Below are 23893 nucleotides of genomic sequence, written 5' to 3'. Positions count from 1 at the left end.
GTATCAAATGATGTTGAAGTATCGCATGATGTTGAAGTATCAAATGATGTTGAAGTATCAAATGATGTTAAAGTATGAAATATAGCATCAAATAATATACCAAGTTATTGAAGTGTACATACATATTATTAATGTAATGTGCGAAGTTGAATTATCAAATGATGTTGAAGTATCAAATGATGTTGAAGTATCAAATGTTGAAGTATCAAATGATGTTGAAGTATCAAATGATGTTGAAGTATCAAATGATGTTGAAGTATCAAATGATGTTGAAGTATAAAATTATGTTAAAGCATCAAATAATGTACCAAGTTATTGAAGTGTGCATACATATTATTAATGCAGTAATGTACGAAGTGTGTAATATTAATATGAGTGCATTAATATATGAACTGTACTACATAAATTATACTATAATGTAGTGATATTTCAAGTGTATTTAGCAAGATATTATTTTGGCACTAGTAACTTAGTAATATATACTTACACTATAAATGTGCATATTGAAGGTGTATCAACTAAGTAAACATATTATAGAATTATAAGTCATAATGTTCCAATTATGTTGTTTAAGAAATTTTATTATAGAAACAATAAGATATTTATAACGCACAGATATAATCTACATAAATAATATAGCATTATGCTAGATAAAATACATTGCATAACACTTAACACACAAGGAATTAGAGAAAAACAAAAACGAAATAGACTACACCAATGGATAAAACAACAAAAAGCAAACATAGTATTCTTACAAGAAACACATTTCACAGAAAAAGAAAAACAGTATGTAAACACAGAGTGGAATGGTTATATACAACACAGTTTTGGCACAAGTCCGAGCAGAGGAGTTTCTACTCTCATTAAAAATAATATTGATTATGAAATAATAATCAATACATGGGCGGATAAAGAAGGGAGAATACTAATGATCAATACAAAAATAAATAATAATGTCTACACTCTAGTAAATTTGTATGCACCAAATGACAGACAACACAGAAATAATCGATAAACAATCTTAAGGTATTGAAAAAGGAACATAGTTTAGTTGACCCTTGGAGAATTTTAAACCAAAATACACAGCAATTCACATGGCGTAGGAAAAATTCAAATAGAGAAGCAAGTAGAATAGACTTCCTTTTAGTTTCGAAAGAATATATACCAAAAATTCTAAAATCAGACATAAGGCCAGCAATGATAAAATCAACAGATCACCAAGCGGTCTCACTTATAATTGACATTAAAAATACACACAGAGGGCCAGGATACTGGAAACTTAACAACAGTCTACTAAAAAATGAAAAATATGTAAAATGTATCGAAAAAATAATAATTAGATGTATAGATACCGCGGAAAAAAATCCAGATCAAATTGATAAAACTTGGGAATTGTGTAAAATTGAAATTAGAGAAAAAAGTATATTATTTAGCAAACAATTAGCAAAACAAAGATGAAATAAAAGATTTAGAGAATGACTTGAAAAAAATGTATGAAAATAATGAAAACAACGAAGAAGAAATTTCAGAAACTGAGAAAAAAATAGAAAATCTATATACAGTAAAGGCTTATGGTGCACAAATAAGATCACGTGGCAATTGGATTGAAGAAGGAGAAAAGAACACAAAATTTTTCCTATCATTAGAAAATAAAAGACAAACACAAAAAAAACAATAACAAAAATAAAAGATGAAAATGAAAATGTTTTAAACGACCCAGAGAATATTTTAAACAGATTGAAGCAGTTCTACGATAAATTGTATAATTCCAAAAAAATAGATAAAATAATACGACGTTGTGACAACGTCTATACAACGTAAATAAAACGTTGCCACATCGTAACTCAGTAACGTTGTGGGAACGTTGTATGAAAACGTTCCCCAAACTTTCATTTGCAACATTACTACAACCTAAATGCAACGTTGCATCCTGACGTAACTGCAACGTTCTCCAGACGTTGTGTGCCCACTGGGATGTTTGTTCTTCAAACCTTATTCCAATAATCTCTATTCTCGCTTATAGGAAGTACCCACTCCATATGTTAATTAATCAGACCAACCCCTACAGGCCCCACAAACACACTTCCCTTAGGGACTTGGTTTACACGATACAGCAGCTGATTGGCTGAATAAGTTGTGCGAGTACATGTTGTCGGTTTGTGACGAGTCGTCCTGACACTCGGTTTTCGTCACGATAATAGGATCTTTCGACCACCTTTGTGTTTGGTTTCTAATGCCTAAATTTTACCTTTCTACACAATTACATCTATATGATTTTAATATTTGTTCCATTTCGTTTAAACGAACTAATTTTAATATGGGATTGGCCATCCGATATTGTCACTGCAACCCGCTGTTTGGGCCGAGTTTTGCGGGACGAAATGTACATATCGAGAAAAAACCAATAACAAAAACATTCATGACATAACACGCGCTGCCATCACATCGAATCAACCCGCGATGCTTTTCTGTTAAACCTTTAAGCAGAGACCTATATACTAGGGATTCGCAACAAGCTCTTTGGCTTACCAAACGTCACCGCCGAGCGGAAGTTCGGGTAATTTATCCCAGAGTGCATTGCTGCTCCTACTGTTTAGACGCCATATTGAAGGTACGCCTGAAACACGGTCAGCTTTATGACAGCTCATAGAAGACTATTTTCCGATAACAAATCACGGGAATCAAACGTAAGTGCAATTATTTTTATGTAAACTGGTGTTTCAAACGTATTCCGTCGTACTTTATGTTCGGAAGACTGCACATGTGATCGTTCTTTTCACGGCGATTACCACGCTGGTTAGCTTATGTCTGGTGTTAAAGACGATGCTACATGGTTTTAGTTTAAATGTTAAACTCCTTTTTTATTTATTGACCAATTTCAAAATGGTTTTCAAATAATTGTTGTTCGATAGTTATACTGTATCGCGTTTAGTCAAATTTGTTGTGTTATTCATTGTGAATATTTAGTTATTGCCCAGTGAAAATAAGTAAACAAACAAATTATGGTTATACTGTGAATGGCTGGTGTTAAGGACAGTGCTACATGGTTTCAGTTTAACTCCTTTTTTATTTATTGACCAATTTCAAAATGGTTTTCAAATAATTGTTGTTCGATAGTTACTGTATCGCGTTTAGTCAAATTTGTTGTGTAATTCATTGTGAATATTTAGTTATTGCCCAGTGAAAATAAGTAAACAAAACAAATTATGGTTATACTGTGAATGGCTGGTGTTAAGGACAGTGCTACGTGGTTTCAGTTTAACTCCTTTTTTATTTATTGACCAATTTCAAAATGGTTTTCAAATAATTGTTGTTCGATAGTTACTGTATCGCGTTTAGTCAAATTTGTTGTGTAATTCATTGTGAATATTTAGTTATTGCCCGGTGAAAATAAGTAAACAAAACAAGAGAAAAAAGATGGCTGGTATACTATCGTCTATTTTGTTTTTAACTGGAAGGTGTATATAATTTAAACTATTCATTAATTATATTCAATTCAACTTGAATATCATATTTATAATTAGATTAGTGATTTGATAGCTATAATCTGTAGAATTTTATATAGTATAATCATGACTTCTGTTAACATTGATCTCATGAATAATAAAGCCATTATTGAAAGAAATGCATTAATTGAAACTAATTGAAAAAAGCATAAATCAGTCTTATGTAAATTAAATATTATACTTTTTGTAAATTATTTAGTGTTTCAAAACAGATATTTGATACAGAATTGCAGGGATTGATCGAGGAATGAGTGTGTTGGAATATAATAGTTATGATATCTTTTGCACATAGCAAAATATTAAATACTGCGGTATATATTTTATTGTATTGTGTGGGAAATTAATAAAATCAAAAGGCTATATATTTTTTTCCCCATTATGACCGATATATATACCCCCCCCCCCCCCAAACCTTAGGGGCATTGATCACACCTCACCTTTGATAAAAACATTAACACCTGGTCATGGGGCATCTCCAAATAAACTCAAAGGTGGGTCCATTCAGAATATATGTAGAGTATATACCTGTACTTCTGGGTCTACAGAAAAAAATATTGTCATGGTGATCACCTGGGCTCCCCCACTCCATCCAAACCATAGGGACATTGACCACACCTTTATTACCTTTGAGATATACATGAATCAACAGGTGTGTCTCATTGTCAACACCTGTCCTGAGGCTGGCCATGATCATCTCCCCAAAATACTAGAGTTCACTAAAGTCATGCTGTGCAGTATACAATCTAAATATTTACCTGTACTCTGGAAGACAAAAATCCCTCAGGTATGTCCTCATTCCCTAATTAAACTTAAATGGGTCCATTTATATTTAGATATATATGTTTTTAGGTTAATTTTGAATTTACGAATCTGTTTAATCAACATTTGGGGTATATGAATTTACTGCAGGGTATTTGAAATTTGAATGTTTCAAATTTAAATCTTATAGAAGCTTCTCTGCCTATTCTATACCATAATGTATCAATACTTATTAAACTTGATTTTTTTTCAGAAATCCAAAGAAGAAAAGATCTACCATTGGTACATGACCTAAGCACTATCAAAGTTTTCAATACTAAATAATAAAATATTATCAATCATCAAACATGACAGTGGTTTTTTTTTTTTTTTTCATTTTACTTAACACTTTTGCTATAGCATTTGTCTAATAAACAAGAAATATCTCTAAAAAAAAAGATAAAAGGCGGAGTTTTAATGCTGGTTTTTACACTGTAAAACTGCTGGTGAAATAAATCAACGAATCACTGGTCTAGTGATGGGTGCAGATGAGCTCTATAAGATATATGCCATTAAACAACTACAGATGGGTACAGGAGAGTGTTACATACATGTACATGAAAACTGTTCAATATGAAATTATCTACACTAATTTGTCTTTTGCAAGCCAAGTATAGATATTAACCTAAATTTGACAACACTCTAACATTATTAACAGATAATAGTTGGATCAATTTAAAAACAGAATGTCTTTTGTAATAATATTGTTTTATACATTTTACCCTCATACCTGTATATAATGGACATATCAAAATAAAATGAAACTCATCCTCGATGTCACCCAAATCACAATTGTTACAGGTTCTATTTCTTTGGGTAATATTATTATGTCTACCTATTTCTATATTTAATTTGTGTGAGGATGCTCCACATACATTTATATTTACTTTCTATAGGTTTAAAACTGTACACAGTGGCTATCTATCAGATATCGATATATAATCTACCTTTCGACGAACTAGATATCTATTAACATGTTTTGTTTTGTAACATCGGTCAATCTCTGCTCAATGCTTTTAAAAGCATAGTCTATTGGTGAATTAGAATAAAACATGTACTCAATAACTAAAGCGGCTAATTCATTCTTAATGTCACATATCCACACGTCATTCTCATTTACCATTTCATCAAGACATGTTTTCAATACCAGATTCTACCACAATACCCTGTGTTATTCAACTCTCAGACCATCAGTTAATCATTACAGCTGTTGATTAACAATCTGTTTATACCACACGTGGTATAAACTCTGTACGCATTTCGATTGGCTAACACGGTGAACTTTGACCCAAGCTGCAATTGTTATTGGCGTCATAAATAATCTAATGACGTCACATCATCGGGTCCCGGACGTCACCGGTACACTTTATTTGCATACGCGAAATTATACTTGGCCACTTTTCCCTTTGATTCAAGCCGATATTATTGTGGTAGAAACAGGTCACACGACTCGAAATTGTTGGATATGGAATTTATTTCACACGAGTAAGTTATTTTTTAAAAGTTGCAAAAAACACTCGCTAAAGCTCGTGTCTTTTGTAACTTTTAAAAAATAACTTAAGCGAGTGTTTTTTGCAACTTTTAAAAAATAACTTACTCGTGTGAAATAAATTCCATATCCAACAACCACTCGTTGTGTAACCTCTATTTATCCGACTGTTTCAACAATATTTGAACACTCTTAATTTTCTCATAGTTAATGGTAATCTACCCAATTCACAGTAAACGAAGTCATTGCAAGTTGATTTAGGCACCTTATTAAGTTAAGTATTTTTTTTTACAGAATTTCTAATGTACGCTTTCGACATCCGGTGCTTTATGAAATCCCCATATTACCAATGCATAACGTAAAATACTATTTACATACGAATCAAAAATAGAACAATAAGTTTCTACATTCAAGCAATACAGACGATTCGGGCCAAATCGGACCAAGATGCTGTTGCATGATGGCGGGAGGCGACTTGCTCTTTGAGACTCACATTTAGTCGCCTCCTGCCATCATGCAACAGCATCTTGGTCCGATTTGGCCCGAATCGTCTGTTTCCCGTAGCGTCCTGTAGGGACATTTCGGCATTCGTATTTCTTATATTCTCAGTCTTGATAAATATTCGTAGTAGTTTTTTCACACCACTCTATATAATTCTAATGATCTTAAACATATTTTTCTATAGTTTTTCAGACTTTGTACACAATATTTAATCAATCACTGTAGAGACGATAATGCAACATTTTTATTCTGAAATCTGATATCAATACAATGTCGTCCACTTGCTTTATTTAGGGACGAATCGTCTTTGAACTCTTTGGTATACTTTCACGTGCGGGGGAATTCAAAATATCTGCCGTTGGTCGCATAGCGTTCTAGTGTTGAACATGATACAGTCACGCTAGTATCCGCCTTCGGCCCACTTTTGCCGAAGGATTCATTGTGGTTTCTCCAGTTACTAAAACATTATTCTTATTGTATTTTATTGTATTTCCAGTACTTATATATAATATGTGATTGTATTTGTATTTTTTATGGAGGCGTTTACGCCTGCCATATTACAATCACCTACGAGTTGTGACGTCACAATCTCTCACTTTCATTTTCGTTATATTTCCTTTCACAGTTCATTTTGTAGTTTCTTTCGGTTCATATATGATGTAGTTGAACTATATATACATTTATGAAAACTATCAAGACTACAAATAAAGTGCTATTACATGAAAAAAAGTATATTCAGTATAAATTTCTCTTCGGCGGAAGCCCGGAATTTGAGAACTCTGGTGGTAATTTCTATAACTAGGGGTAATGATTCGCTTATACTATTAGTTCCAAGTATGAGGCACGTCATTGTAGTCCGTCATTCAAAGTAGATGTGCACAGAAATGTATTAACTATGCTTATAATGTTGTGAACATTTCAGGAACTATTTTGAATAAACAATAAGAATAATGTCTTGTAAATATCTACACCTGCATCGATTTTTGCAAATCTATATCGAAAATACTGTTTGAAGGGAGATAACTGCGAGATTCTGACGTTACCTTACAGAGGACACTTTTTTAACTACTAGGAATAAAGACGGCATAACAACCAAGCGCAAACAAATTCCCGATTTTCATAATACCCTCCAGGTTTTGGCTAACAACATTTCTTTTGTTTAAAACTTGGTAGTTTGTTCACGAGATTTTATGAGATTTGGTCCGATATTTAGCGATCACGTGTTCCGTCTGTTTTCGTGAGCGAGCACTCTGTCAAAATGGAGGCACGTGGACACGGGCTTCACACGAAGCATCAAAGTGTGATGTTTGTCGCTAGAAATTAATATCTATCAACATGAATTAAAGGCAAGTTGCTTACAAAGTTTAAATCTGTTTGTTGACCCACTGAAATAAGCGTTTGTTTATTTAGGACGAAACTGTTTACGATAAGTTGTTCAAGCCTGGCCAGACCACAAAATCACAATATCTACTGCGATTATAGTCCGAATTTTCTGACGATCTTCCTATATACTATATGCAGACTTTAATCAGCGATATCAACACCAGAACCCTTCGGATTACTGCGATAACTGATCGAAGTCCCTGTGTTTCAAATCTATGAATCGGTAGACCTAACGTGATCGGTGATGGCGTGATGGAATTCGATCGTTTATTTTTTTAAACTAAGAAAACTGGCACATATCTGTCGTGGTGGTCATTTGTGCTGTACCTTCCCCGACAGAGACAATATACATAATCTGGGCTTTTGTGATAAGGTTTACTGCAGTAGCTACTCGCACTCGTAATATATATGAAAATGCTAAATTATTATTGAACCAGCTTGTCTTATTTATATATTATTCAGCTCACGATTCAACCTTTTCAAATGTTTTCATGTAATATAACTTTTTGTTGTTTTCATGAAAAATAATAAATACATGTATATCTATTGGCAATCGATATATCAAATCCATATAATATAAGACTTTCTCAAATATCAATATTCCTCATAACTTTCAAAATAAATCTATATTTGCTTTTGAAATTTAATTAAAAATGTTTGATTTTCATGTCACGAACAAATCCCTTAAAACGATCATCAATCTCCTTATTGGTCTCCAGAAAGTGTGAAAATAAATGAAACTTTTTTGTCAATAATTCTATTTATTATGAATTCATGTAAATATGTATAACCATTTAGGTTTTTTCCAATGTTGACCTTTAAAACTATATATATATAAGCAACAATCTGTGGGATGTCAAATATGGAAGGCTATATAGCTGTTTCAGGATAAATTGCCAAAAATGCTTATAAGTACTGTTTCTTATCACTGGTCACATATATTGGGTTTTTGACTATTATGTGTTATTGCTACTTAAGTGTGAATTTTTTCGGCTTAAGTGATAATGTATTTCTTTGTACTTGTGTGCAACAGACATCGCAAGAGTTTAATTCTCCTACATATAATATTGACTCCTACAAAAAGAAGTTGAGTGATCATGAGTGGTTGACTACGAGAGGCATTTTATCAAATCTCATATTGACCATACTGATTGCTCATGATCATATTTCATCCGGCCTAGTAAACTCTAGAAAAAACATCTTAATTTATGAAAGTAGCTAACTCCTTTAATGTATGTGTAAAAATTAAGTATATATATATATCGTACAAAACATCAAACTTCTAATATGGTAGATATGAAACATACATTTAGGCTGACTGCCTGATAATATGATACAATTTGTACAGAGTTTACAATCCTTTGACATTCAGCTCATAATATACACCATTATAATTTGATCTGTCGTCATGCGTCGGTCTTCTTCTTAAGACCAAGATATCGCAGAATGGTGTACAAAAGGTTCTTAAGCTATTTTATCAAAATTGTTAATTTCATGGCCCCCTATGTGTCGCATTCCCCCTGGGGAGAGGATACATTTTACTATAGTTTATATAGGAAACTCATCACACATATTTTAGCATAATTTGTTTCATTTTCATTGGAAATTGGTTAGCACGTGGTTAGGGCAAACTTTTCTCAATGATATAGTGCCAGAGAATGTCAAGGCCAACGACTTGTTATGGGTTCGAATGTCAAAAATAAAAATCTTATATTGATTATTTTTTTCATTTCATATGAACGAACATAGTCCACTGAAACAGAATGTGCATATTTTATTGTCATCAGATAAAAATATGGCAGAAAGATATGGCACTTGGAAAAGAATCATAAAGCTATTTTCTCCAGCCAAAATTAAAAAATAATCCAAAATTGCAGAATAAAGGTTTCTGCTCTTTTATCTATAATATACACATGAAGGCTTGATGTTTGGCGCATCGATAACGTATGGCTGGCTACAAATGTTATACTTATATTTGACCTTGACCTTCATTTAAGGTCACGGGGGTCAAATGATGAAGAAAATTCAAAGTTCTTTCAAAATTATTAATTTGGGTCACATTTTAAAGAATCGGCCCTTTTAAAGGTGTGTGCAATGTATCAAGGTCAAATAATCAAAATGACGCAGATATGGCACTTTTAAAAAGAAATTCCTACCAAAATGAAAAAATGACCCAAAACTGCACATACACATGAAGGCTGGATATTTGGCAAACAGATACATGTAACATGTGTAACTGGCTACAAATATTGAGTTTATCTCTCTGACCTTGACCTTCATTCACATTTTAAAGAACCGGCTCTTATGAAGGTGTGTGCGAAGTTTCAAGGGCAAATTATTAAAAATGATGCAGACATGCCCTTTAAAGAATGTTTTCTTGCCAAAATCAAAAATTATCCTTAAACTGCAATTCAATTGTTGGCTCAAAAGGGGTCAATTTGGCTCAATTGACATAAATAACTTCTTCTTTGAAACTAAGCAATCGATATAGCTCATACTTGACTGGTAGCATCCTTTTGGGTAGGGATTCAAAATTGTAAAAATGGTGGGGTTGATCCCCGGGGGGCAGGGTCAAAAAGGGTCAATTGGTTTCTCTGAAACTAAGTTATGGATATAACTCACATTGGTGTGGTAGCAATCCCTATGGGGTTGTACCCAAAGTCAATTTCATTTCATGGATTAATTGCACAATTTGGTATAAAACCTACATTTGTATGGTAGCATGGTTATGGGGTGGGTATTCGAAATTGTACGAATGTTGGGGTTAACCTCCCGGGGGCTGAAGGATGGGACCAAAATAGGTCAATTTCGCTAAATTGACATTTTTACACAATCCTGATGTAAAAATAGGCCCAGGGTTCTTTCCCCACCCCAAGGGACTTATACAATCGTATTGAATTGATATCAAATATGAAAGTTTTCTTCAATATTTTGCATGTAAAACGCTGTATATTTATATACAGTACCTATAGCTACTAGGCTATTATCTACATCTTGGTGGTAAATTAAAAAGCAACAAATCACAGTTTATTGTTAATATTGACATTGGATCTATTAAAATAGATGGAATTGATATCTAATTTTGAAATAATTGTCCTTAAAAATGAGGTCTTTGTTAAAAAAAAGTGTAATAACTTTTAAAAGCTGTCAATCTAATTTTGATATTATTCTAAGATCAAAATAGAAAGGAATACACAATTTTGTTTACAAGATATTGAAAGACATTGTACACTTTCAACAAAAAAGTAGCAGACACTCCCTGTATTTTCAATACATATCGTGTATTGCTTAACTTATCGAAATGCATATCTTATTGTTTCGTCATTTCTAATACCCAGGCCTATAAAATATGTTTGTTTTAAACACATAAATGCAAATTTTGAACTACTTAAGTATAAAAGATGGTTTAAAGTATGAATGTTAATGACATGTACCTAAGTAGACGTTGATTTGAAAAAATTTAAATTACTTTTTAAGTAAAGGTTTGATTGAAATAAAAATGTTTAACTTCTTTTAGAAGTAGGTTTGCAACTTTTCAGATGGTTAAAACCATTATGTACATCGGAACAGTCTAAACCATTACATTCATCAGGACTGTGAAAACCATTATGTCCGGTTGGTTTGACACATTTAAGTGGAAATGTTTAGTCATGTTGATATCAGTTTAATTTGTGTTCTTGCTTTATTTCAAATATCTCCTTTTACATCTGACTAACGCCTCCTACAGTACTTTCAGTACTTTGATTGTGTTTTGATAAAGGGGCGGATTGCCTCGAAAATTTAACAAGCCTCATTGTTCACACTGTTTGAATTACTTCTTTGCCCCATATTGTTATAAACATTTATTTTACTTATAAATTAAGTCATATTTAAAGATCCTTGGTGAGTTGGTGATATTATACAGCTTTTGGGAATATTGGGAGACATTACAGTGTGGTATCCCGGTACAGTTTTTTGATAGCATGATATGTGACATTTAAGGCAGTTATATCTAAAATATGTAAATTAAGACATATGGTATGCGTATAGATTGTATGTATGTGATATAATACACAACATGTAGGGGGTTATTAAAACCAGATATTTGAATTTTGTCTGAAATATTGTATTATTGTTTAGCATCATCCCCTTCAGTATCTATACATTTTTGCCAGCGGGGTGTAAGGGCCTCAATGCCACTTTTATAGAACCTCTTTTCTTGACTGTTCAGAAAGTCATCTACTGCATGTATGACGTCATCCTCAGACTGAAAGTGGGTGCCTGAAATATCTGTTTTCAGTTGTGAAATAGATGAAAGTCATATGGAGCGAGATCCGGTGAATAAGGCGGATGCTCAATCAATTTAAAGTCACAATCGTCAACGGCAGCCATGACAATGACAGAATTGTTAACATGAACATTATCCTGATGGAATAACACACCTTTAGTGAACTATCCGCGGCGCTTATTTTTGATATTTCCGCGTAACTGCCTCAGAAGTGAAACATAGTATGTGTCATTGATTGTTTGTCCCTTTTGGAGATAATCTATCAGCAGAATACCATCTGCATCCCAGAAAACCGAGACCATAACCTTCCCAGCTGACGGAACAGTATTTGCCTTCTTTGGCGATGGAGAACCAGGTTGTTTCCATTGTTTCGATTGTTGTTTGGTCTCTGGGGTAAAATAATGTTCTAATGTTTCTATCATAGTGACTGATTTCAGAAGAAAGTTGGCAGGAACTTCCTCAAAAAGGCCACGATTAACACGCGATAATGTGCGCCTGATGTGCTTCTTATTAACAGTCGGATGTCTAGGTACTCGTCGGGCTGAAAGCTTTCTCAGTGCAAGATCCTCGGTCAGAATGGAATGTACTCTTTTCTGTGAAACGCCAACTCTACTGGCCCACTCACCGTTTCATTGAAGCATATGAAGGGGAATCCTTCCCTCGTGTTGCTACCATATCATTATGGATATCCTTAGGTGTTAAACCTTTTTTTATGCAAATATTATATCACTGCTCAATTACCGATTTTGTCAATTTTGCAAAAGCCGCTTGTCTTGTTTACTTTAAAACTTTGCGATGGTAACCTCTTATCTCATGAACATATTATGGTAAATTGTTCAGATGCGATATCAAAATAGCAATCATAATTAAACGATTTTCATACGATCCGGTATACTATCATCCGGAAGTATGTCTATATATATCTTACTAAAACCATTGTATTTATCTGATTTTCATTTTTCTACTTCTTTATCAATTTTTAGCCATTGTTTAATCTAAAACGGTTCACAAGTGGCTTGTTGTTTACCAGTGTGGTCGAATTTTATTTTCAGATTTAAATTATTGAAGGGTTGTACATCCCGAATGCAAAAAGACGGATTGAATAGTTTGAAATACAAACTGCTTAAAATTCAGCATCACAAACTGTACACGAATATTTTAGTGGAAGTCAGAAAAGAGGATTACGGATTGTAATGTAAGTATGTGATATTAAAGATATGTTGTCGATAAGTTATTACCAAGCATATTCATTTTTATATTGAGGACATGATACAAATCAATATAAGTATCTTTCCAAGACACGAGCCCTAAGGAAATAAAATGACATCAAACAGAAAGGGTCGGTTTTGTTGACAAAAATGTAATCACGTGTCAATTTGCATAATCATAACTTGAGATAGTATGACTTACATTAGCGAGATTGCGAAATAGTATCATTTATATTATTGAAATAGTGACTGTGTATAACTTATATTAGTGAGATAGTATGACTTACATTAGTGAGATAGTATGACTTACATTAGTAAGATAGTATGACTTACATCAGTGAGATAGTATGACTTACATTAGTAAGATAGTATGACTTACATTAGTGAGATAGTATGACTTACATTAGTGAGATAGTATGACTTACATTAGTGAAATAATATGACTTACATTAGTGAAATAATATGACTTACATTAGTGAGATAGTATGGCTTACATTAGTGAGATAGTATGACTTACATCAGTGAGATAGTATGACTTACATCAGTGAGATAGTATGACTTACATTAGTGAGATAGTATGACTTACATCAGTGAGATAGTATGACTTACATCAGTGAGATAGTATGACTTACATTAGTGAGATAGTATGACTTACATTAGTGAGATAGTATGAGTTACATTAGTGAGATAGTATGACTTACATTAGTGAGATAGTATGACATACATTAGTGAGATAGTATGACTTACATTAGTAAGGTAGTAGGACTTTTATCCAGAAACTATTTTGTGTCGCAAAATGTGTTGACTGAAACAAAAGTTTCGTGGAGGCCCAATTTATAAGTTCCTTAAAAATATATTGATACATGTATGTTTAGAGGTGACCAGACAGCGCGTGCTTACGATGCAGCCAGGAGTCGAAACATGATATACCAGCGGAATAGACTACGGCACAGTAAAGAGAAGACACGTCAAAATCTGGAGCTACAAGCATTTTGCAATATAAAAACGCCTTGTTTAGAGACCAGGCCCCGCTGGTATAAAGAAATCTCAACTTGAGATTTTCTCAAGTTGAGATTTCCTTAACTGAGATTTCCTCAAATGTGACTTGTATAAAAATTCCTCAAATAACTTGAGGTCGTCCTCAGCTGAGGAAAAGTTGAGATGTTTTTGCGATGATGTAAGCGGTCCAACCGAGAACTCTTTTTTAAAAGGAGGTACATAACCCGTGTAAACAACGCAAACTTTCCCCCGTAAACTGTCAAAGCACGAGATGGGGTGAGGGTAATTAGTTGTATTACGCGAACGTCAGAACGGATCATGTCTGAAGTAAACAAAGTAAGAAGTGCGAATGGGACCGAGAGGGAGAAAGTTGTAGATCTATTAATGGAGAGTATGCAAAGAGAGGGAGAGTTTGTAATTTGGAAAATTATCTGGGACCGGCGAAAGTGCGGGGATATCTAATAGATCAAAAGAAAAAGAATGGAAGGAGGTAACTGCGGCTGTCAATGCGTAAGTACAATGCATTATTAATTTTATGAGATCCATAATATAACACGTGCACCATACACAAGTAGGAATTAATATTTACAGGTAGATATGAAGAATTCGAACATTTTACCACAGTATTCTTGCTAGAAGTTCGTGAACAAAACTAGACTAGGCTACAAGTAGTACACGGGCGTTTTTTTATATATATGTTACCACAGAGCCGTATGCCTGTACCAAATCATGGTCGACACGAAGTCCTGGTCGGACGATCTACACCATGACTATTGCATAAGATCTCTTAATTAATCTCATCTGTGTATTTTCAATGCATTTTATGAAATCCAAGTGGAGATGTATCAAATAACTGTTACAGTAGCCTATTACATTATTTCGGGATAGACCTAGACTTCTAGCTAGAGATCGGTATTTGCCGAAGTGATGGGAATGTTTACAAAGGTGCTCTCGGCCAGGTTCGAGCAATTTACAGGGGATTTATAAAAAAAAAATCAATAAATAAATATAGAATTCTACATGTAGGCTAGATCTAGAAGGCAGGATTTTTTTTAAAGAACAATATCAATTTAATCCTTGCTAAAAAAGATTATCTAAAAATAAATACTGTAAATGAAAATGTTGCTAAATTAATTTTAAAAATAAAAAAATATTGAAACATCTATGCAAAAATATTACATATTAATTTGTATGAGCATAAATTATCACACATATTTCAAAACATGTCTTTAGTTTTTTTATTACAATTATTTCATTTATCGGATAAGCATTACATTAGAACTTTATCATACAAATTGTATGTGCTGACTGAAATTTTCGGTTTGACTCATAATGGCATATTGATGTTAATGATGCCTGGGTCAATGTCATGTTGTAAATGACATATATAGGTGACAGAAGAGAATTTCAAGATGTGAAAGTTAATAAGCAGTAGCTTTGAATTATCTAAGTTCATGCATATGAAATTTAAAGAAAATCTGCTAAAATAAAACAGTCATAACAGTTACAAATTTGTCTAAATGCATGAATTATCAAATGATGTGGCCAAATACTTTTGGCATGACAAAATAAAACAAAAAATGTATTAAGCAATTTAATTGTAAGCACATACAGGTAGTTATACATTGATAAATCTACATGCCTATACGGAGTCTTGTACTTATAGAATATATCTAGAATTTTGATAGGACTCATATAACTTCTGGAAACAGTTGAAATTAAAATTGTTGGACAAATTGTTTTAACAATACAATTGAAAAGGATTGACTTTTGGAAATTAATTGTAGAATATTTACAGAACTTTGTCTTTGCATTGTCCTATTGAAATGATAAACAAAGGCAGCAAGCTACCAATTGCCTACAACACCAAGTGTTTTTATTCGGTCATCAATCTCCACTGTGATGTCATCAATTTCAGCCTGTCAGCACTTGATTTGCAGCTCCGAAATAGTTTGAAATAATTAAATGAAAAAATTCTCCGTTAAAATGTAAATATGATTATTGAATATTTTAGCATGGTTTAAAAGGCTTGATTTAAGTTTGTCAGCAATAACAATGTGTGATGTTGATATCAGATCCGTGCTTAAGATTCGGAAGCAGTTTGATAATATCAAGCAGCAAGGTACATATTTTCACCTGTATAACTAAATAACAACAGTATATATTACAGCCTACATGCCAAGAACTGCTGTATTGAGTAAACTACTTACAGAGAAGAAACGATTAATTTTTTGGAAATGATCATGTTAATTAAAAAGTATAATTTATACATATATATATACATATATTCAACTTTCTTATTTATACTCCAATTAGAAAACAAATCAGAGATCATTCAAACACTTCAATTTGTTTTCTAATTTTTCACAGACAAGTCAAAAAGACCTAAAACCGGAGGTGGTCATGCTGTCCAAGATACAAACACCATTGGAAACAAGAAATATCTTTTAAAAAGATAAACGGCATGGTTTAAATGCTGGTGGCTATAATGTAAAACTGCTGGTGAAATAAATTAACGATAAAATGCGTTTCAGCATGGATAACAGAATTATATCAGTTTGAATCATTTTTAATCAGGAATTAAATTTTATCTATGTATCATTTGAAAAGATTCATCTGCTTATTCAGCTTACATTCAATCTTAACTTTGTTTCGTTTTTAACTGCATATATCTGCAATTTGCATTTACCGCTACATCGACCAATCACATACTTCATCTTGACCAGTAACGCCACCTGTCGCGTCATATCCGGGGCAAAAAGAAAGTATATGGCTATGCCGAAAAATCTTTATAGAGGGTCATAATGGCAGGCCAAATATTGTGGGGTTAGGGGTATCTTTAAATAAAGAAGGTAACAAGGAAGATAACTAGATTGCTTGTTTTGAGTTTATGAAATAAGAAAACGAGACAATGATCATTTCACTGTGAAATCTTTATTTTTTTCATCTTATAAAAAAAAAGTACAATACATTGGGTCTGTACAAAATCCTGTCTAGTGAAACTGATCATGTCTAATATCATTTCTGTATAGTAATAATTAATCATTTGTTGCAATGTGTGTACCATAAACTTTATCTCTCACACACATACATGCTCGCATTTGTAAATCCATGGTTGAATACAATACATTTCTTTATAACAGAATATACTTTTTCATCTTTATGTAAATTACTCTTTACCGTGTCATTCTAGTTGCATAACATTTTGTTTTACCACAAGTTCTTAGTAATTTTAGCGTCATGATAGCAGCCTTCATTGGCTCAACACATAGTCCAAGTGATAGACAAGGAAATATCATTTTCAGTATTCCAAATGTCTGCTCAAACTTAACTCTGGTCTTACACAAACCATCGTTATATTTGATTTCTGATTGGGTAGATGGATGGTGGTATGGTGTCATCCGAAAAGTTATGCATGGATATCCAGAGTCACCTAGCAACATTCAGTTATGGCTACCTGTAATATAAATATGCATAATTGTTTTAGGTCAGAATGAATTTATACTTATTTGTGTATTGCATGATTTCACACAGGAAATCATTATTATAATTAGCAGTTTATCAATTACTAGTTATAATATACCCGGTATAACAAATGGTTGAGTAGTGCAATTACATAATTATATAGCTTTATCAAAATAATGACAAGAGTGTAAATTGTGGAATGAAAGAAAAAAAAATGATAATGATATCAGTCACATGCACTAAGAAATTACCTACAATGCAGCTCATAAGAATTGGTTTTACTTGTTCATACATATATGATGTCATATTGTATGATAGGAATGTACTCCTGTACACAGGAATTTACAAGAATGTAATAATACAGTTTTATTATAGGGCATTTCAAAATTTCCATGTTATTTGCCATTTTCAAATTTAAATCCTGAAATGTATGACAATTTGATTTATAAAGTAAAATGTTTAAATAGTTAAAGTATTGGCATCACAGTATTTATAGTATACACAAATGTACATGCACAATTCTTGTATCATAGATCATCATTGATGTGCATCTTGTATTATGTATATGGATTACATAACCATAATTGAAAAGTATATATGTTTACGTATGCACTTCTATAGAATATACTAGTTCATGTGCATATCATGATTATAATGCTTTACTGTGAACATACCAAGTATACTAGTAATTCTTTATGAGTTTGTTGTTTTTTGTTGACACTTTTTGTGTATACTATCTGTGTACATTTTTGTGTCAAGTATATATATGCATAAACTGAAATCATAAATTATCCTTTGTCCACTTTCATGTAATCTTATATTAGCTGTTATGACCTAGCCAAAATATATCTGCAGGCCAATATCACATTTTAACATGCCTATTTATTTAAGCATGTTTTGGGAATAGCTAGACTATAATTTTGTTTTTGCACAAAAATATGTATTGACTCATATTTCAAGGAACAGAGGCCTATAGGTCAAGCACGAAACAAAAATATTGATTTCAAATTATTTTCAATATAATTGGAGTTGTAATATCCATGCTCTTATATATATGTAATTGACTGTAGTCTACAATAGTGGGATTGATACCAGGCTCATATTTGTAAATCATAAATTTGATTATGTATTTTATTTAAATGAAATCAAAATGTTAAGTTCTAAGTTCAAATTCCAAAATCATAATATGTCTTTCCTTATATATTTTAACTTGTTGATAATTTATTTAACTTATTTGAATGATTTATAGATAAATTCAGAGGCAAATATATGTAAATCAAAATAATTACTTCTATTGAATTTGAATACTGTATGTTAACATGCTATGCTTAATAAAAACATATTTTTTGTTATGAATTTAATATGATGCAGTATTTGTTTTTCTTTTCTTTGATTGTGACATTTATTCTATTCTGAGTAAACACAAGATTGAAGGGAAATGTTTATTAGAATAAAATGCGTTTTCACTTCAAATCCAAGTGTATTTAGGAACCATTAACTTTCCGTGTATTGAACAGTTTCATGAAATTACTTTGTCCATGCATATTAGCAAATGGGCAGTGCAGAACTTGATATAATATCAAACACTTTAAACAATCTTTACTGTACATTTCCTGTTTTGTGCCAACTAGTTCTACAATTGGGTATATATATACATGTAGATCTAAGACATTAATTACAAGGCGCGATTTTCTTTTTTACGACAGTAGTTATTTGTATTATATACCAATGTGATCATATTACTTTCTGAAAAACAACGGTCCGAATACCGGACTTTGAGGCTAATTTTATACACTCCCGGATCAGAGACATCGTCACCAATATTGCATTCATTGTGTAATGCAATGCACGTCAAATAGTTTCTGTGTAAACCAATGTTTCAAAGGAATTTTATTACCTAGGTGGCATTGTTTTGGACGTGATAGTATGTGATTTTGCTTGCTTTTTATTGCACGCCGCATAATGATAACCGGGTTTCGGGTTCACTTTTACATTAAATATTAGCCGGATGTTGTCGTAACCAAAATTGCGAATGAAAGTTTACCTGCTATCCTGGAGAAATCTGCCTTCACCCTTGATGCTTCGGCCCTGGCATACTTATGTATCTTCTTGCCTTACTTACGATTACTAAGCACATAGAATGTACTGTTCTGGAAACTTGGCTTTCGGATATTATACCAACTGAATCACCGATCAATTTAAAGAAAGCTCCCGTAGCGAAAAATCGGAGGGTAAGACTAGAAGAACTTTTAAGTCAAGAGCACTTGCTACAGCTGTGATGGGGACTGAATTCCTCCTTGTTGGCCTTGCAATAGCTGTGTCTATCAGACTAGTGATATAATATCAATGTATCTAGCGAAAATCTGAAGCGACTAAAAGTTTCTTCACTTGACATTCCTCCGAGACTCACTCTGGGTAAAAACACACGATTTCTCCTTCCCTGTTTTCTTCTGCGTCTCAATCGACCTAAATTCGCCATAGTTGAGGTTGCTCTGTAGCTACCTCAAATATTTGAGGAAAATCTCAAATTTATTTGAGGAAAACTACTTATTTTACAATTACATGTACAGAGCATTTGGAAAGAAAGTAATCGATATATAGGCTTACATATGTATATTTATGGAGAGAGAGAGAGAGAGAGAGAGAGAGAGAGAGAGAGAGAGAGAGAGGGAGAGGGAGAGGGAGGGAGGGAGGGAGGGAGAGAGAGAGAGAGAGAGAGAGAGAGAGACACCCTTTTAGCAAAAATTGACACCACCCTGGAATAGGTGATGCGTGTAGTCTGACGAACACATCCTCCTTTTATATACTCATAAATTGACTGTCTTATATATTATAACTACCTTACAGTCGACAATCAATACAATTGTTTGTTTTATTTGATAGAATTCCTTTGTCTTACTAAGATAGAATCCCTTTGACTTCTTATATTTGAAATACTTCCTTTGAAAGGAGTTTTTATTTGATAGACTTTTTAACACCCTTTGAAAGGATATCCAGCACTTTTAAAATTTAACTACATGTACTGTTATCACGAAGCGGCCTTCGCGTGCCAGCCAATTAAAACGCCATGAATCACGTGATTAAAATTAGCCCCAGTCAAAGGTCACCGTGTCAGTTAATCAAAACACATTTACAGTTATTCACGTGTGGTATAAACTGAATGTTATTGAACGGTTGTAATGATACACACATATTAGAATGGCTTCGGTCGCCCTCTCATCTTTTTAATATCTTACTTAGGCCACTGTGTATCCGTCTGAAGCTATCTCATAAATCCCTCAACAGAAAACCATCGTAACATCACACGATGAGGTTCTTCTCAAATTAAGATTTCGGCGGTCATTGGTCAAAGTTACAGACTGGTCTCTAGCGATTCTGTCGAATTACCTTTGTGGGTTCTTCCTTGATCCTTTGTGGTTGTGTAAAATGTCATTCTTTGTCCATATATGTCACAAAAACATGGCGGGGGCAGCCATTTCTGGAAACGAAACGCGAACAAAAAACAGACAGTGATTAAGGGGCAGCCACCAGCCTGACAAGCAGCAGTGTGTTTATAGCTTATACAATCTGCTGCAAATCAGAACATTCAACACGTTTTCTCTTTTTAAAAAAATAAAAAATATTCTCACATTCTAATAATTAACAGAAATAATTACATCAAATATCATATGACGTCCTCTCTCACTTTTGGCCGTAAAGTAAATTTTATCAAAAAATTAAACTTCAATATAATGTTTACACACTATGAAGTTGTTCATACATTGTCAACTTTAAAACTTCCTTTCACACACCAAACGATGACGTAGTTAAATGAGTTTGATCATAATTGTATAGATACGCATAGAAAAGTCAAGATGATGTTTAATGATTACATACATTATGTTACAGTTAATCAATACCCGATATACACCATTCGAGATCGTATTCCAGCACTACCATATACAATGTTATTTTCCTGTCTATGGTAAATTATTACCATTTATACTTCAACATTTATTCAAATTTAATAAAATTTGAAATTCTGATATTGATAGCGCTTAATTCTAATATTGATGGCGCTTTTTAATTCTTTTCTGTGATTTACTAATTACCCAAAACGGACAAATTACATATAAACTAGTAAAACAAAAATATAGAGAAATTGAGGAATTATAGACTATGAGCTTGAGGAATGATAGACTATGAACTAGAGGAATGATAGACTATGAACTAGAGGAATGATAGACTATGAACTAGAGGAATTATAGACTATGAGCTTGAGGAATTATAGACTATGAACTAGAGGAATTATAAACTTTGAACTAAAGGAATTATAGACTATGAACTAGAGGAATGATAGAGTATGAACTAATGGAATTATAGACTATGAGCTTGAGGAATAGACTATCAGCTAGAGACATTTGTGGTTAAGTCATTGAGTTATATCCGGAATACAACAGACTTCAACTGTAGTGAAGAACTCTGCCAGAACAAGCAATCTTATTTTCTTTGATATCCCTCCATTCCAAGAAAGAAAAGCTTAAATCATGTGAAGTGGTACCAAATTCATGATCTAATTCCATAGTCGAAATAACGACAGAAATCTGACTTTTACAAATGGCATATCGATGATGGTTTTGGGATATGCTTAGGCAGTCCGAAACAGTTAAAGGTATTTGTAGAGTATGTCAATACACGTTATACAAACAAGAACATTAAGGCAGAAATATGTTGGGAGTCGCGAGAAAATTGAAATTCTGCACACATGTGTTTTAATAATAGAGAATGGCCACATAATCACCGATTTGTATATGTGAAACCTTCTTATAAGGAATGATATTTACTCAATTCTTCACGTCATCCGTCGCATACTTAGAAGTCACTAGTATATAGATTAAGAATGAGGATCAAGAGGATCTGCAGTTGAAACGAGGACTATATAAAACAAAGACTACACTGAAAACGTAATTACCGAAAAGAGGATACAGCGGCAATAGAGTAAGTAAATCAACAGCTCCAGGGTGTTGATCAAATAGAGAAAGAGGGGAGCTTCTGATACTCCCAAAACACACATACGCACTGAACACACGCATGCATGTCGCACGCACGGGAGGCCGTCCTTAAATGACCTTAGCTGTTAATAGGACGTTAAACAAATTAAACCAAACCAAACCAAGTTCACTAGATGTTCTTAGTCTAGTAGACTATCTCTCTTTCTAGACTTTCATAGCCAATAGATTGTTTTTATTTACTAGACTTTCTTAAACCAATTGACAATCCTTGTTTACTAAGTACATTGTCAGAACTTTTACCACGTTAAACGTATTGATCAATATTTACATTTTAACTACAATGTAGCTTGTTCTTAGTTGTGCTACTTGTTCAATTTTGAGACTGGCAAAGAGAATTTCTAATCATCGCTTTTTCTTAGGAAGTTCTGTACAGGTTAATTGGTAATGATTAGTGATCGTATCCATATTTCGCATACCATCTTTATACAGACCAAGGCCTACATTTATGTTATCTAATGGAAAAGATATCTTTAAAAAAACTTTTACCGTACACTGGAGAGGGTGTATGGGTAATACATACTGGCACAGGAATACCTTAATATTACATTCTCGTCCGTGGATTTAAGCGTATCTTCCATACTGCAAGCACGGACAGTTTTAGTGCTCAGCTTTTATTTAAAGATTCCCTGCATATGCATGTTATTTTGAGATTGATCTAGGAAGTTCATTATTGCCATTATCTTATTTTATTTGTATATGCGGCCATCTAGGCTAGTAACTTAATCAATGTGTTATCGCTATTTTGCAGACAAGTCTACATTAACTCTTTCGAATTTTATTTGAAGGTTCTTCCTTGCTCCTTTGCGACTGTTTGAATATTCATACTTTGTCCATATATGTCACACGAACATATGAGTAAGAGAAAATATGAAAACAAGTGCAGAAACGAAACGTCAAGACAATAACAGACAGCGATTCACATGGGTACCCCAATTTAATTGACACCAAACTTAACACCAGTTGATAATGACTTCCTACGTACACCAGTCAGACAGATCAGGACTATTCAACAGAACTTATCACGCATCCTGATCACTAGTTGCTCATACAGTATGTTATTTACACAACAATATCATTCAGATATGACGGATTGTTATCTGACAGGCAATAAAGAGTTTATACCTGTCAACTAAACATCACAATATTAAACAAGTTTTCTGTCTTAACTTTAAAAATATCTTCACATTCCAATGAATACAATATATTACTCTACATCAAATCTC

The 23893-nt window shown here is 33.1% G+C and overlaps 1 protein-coding gene across 3 annotated transcripts in view; it reads left to right on the top strand.

Moving 5' to 3' along the window:
• Positions 1–18985, top strand: part of LOC117345202 (beta-1,4-N-acetylgalactosaminyltransferase bre-4-like) — a 30035-nt gene extending 11050 nt beyond the window's left edge. Inside the window, exons 6-8 of one of the 3 annotated variants that reach the window (XR_004536375.1) lie at positions 13000–13142; positions 14031–14664; positions 16525–18985. Coding sequence is in view for 2 of the 3 variants with exons in the window: in XM_033908213.1 (XP_033764104.1) it covers positions 13000–13141 (142 nt within the window). In the remaining variant the exon portion in view is untranslated. Of the gene's footprint in view, positions 1–12999; positions 13143–14030; positions 14671–16524 lie in introns of those variants that run through there. The other 2 variants (XM_033908213.1, XM_033908214.1) reach the window with 2 other exon arrangements.
• The last annotated feature ends 4908 nt before the right edge of the window (positions 18986–23893 follow it).

This window comes from Pecten maximus, chromosome 16 (assembly GCF_902652985.1).
Source record: "Pecten maximus chromosome 16, xPecMax1.1, whole genome shotgun sequence".
Classification (NCBI taxonomy): domain Eukaryota; kingdom Metazoa; phylum Mollusca; class Bivalvia; order Pectinida; family Pectinidae; genus Pecten; species Pecten maximus.
Note: the sequence above shows the minus strand (reverse complement) of the source record. Positions and strands in the feature narration are given on the sequence as shown.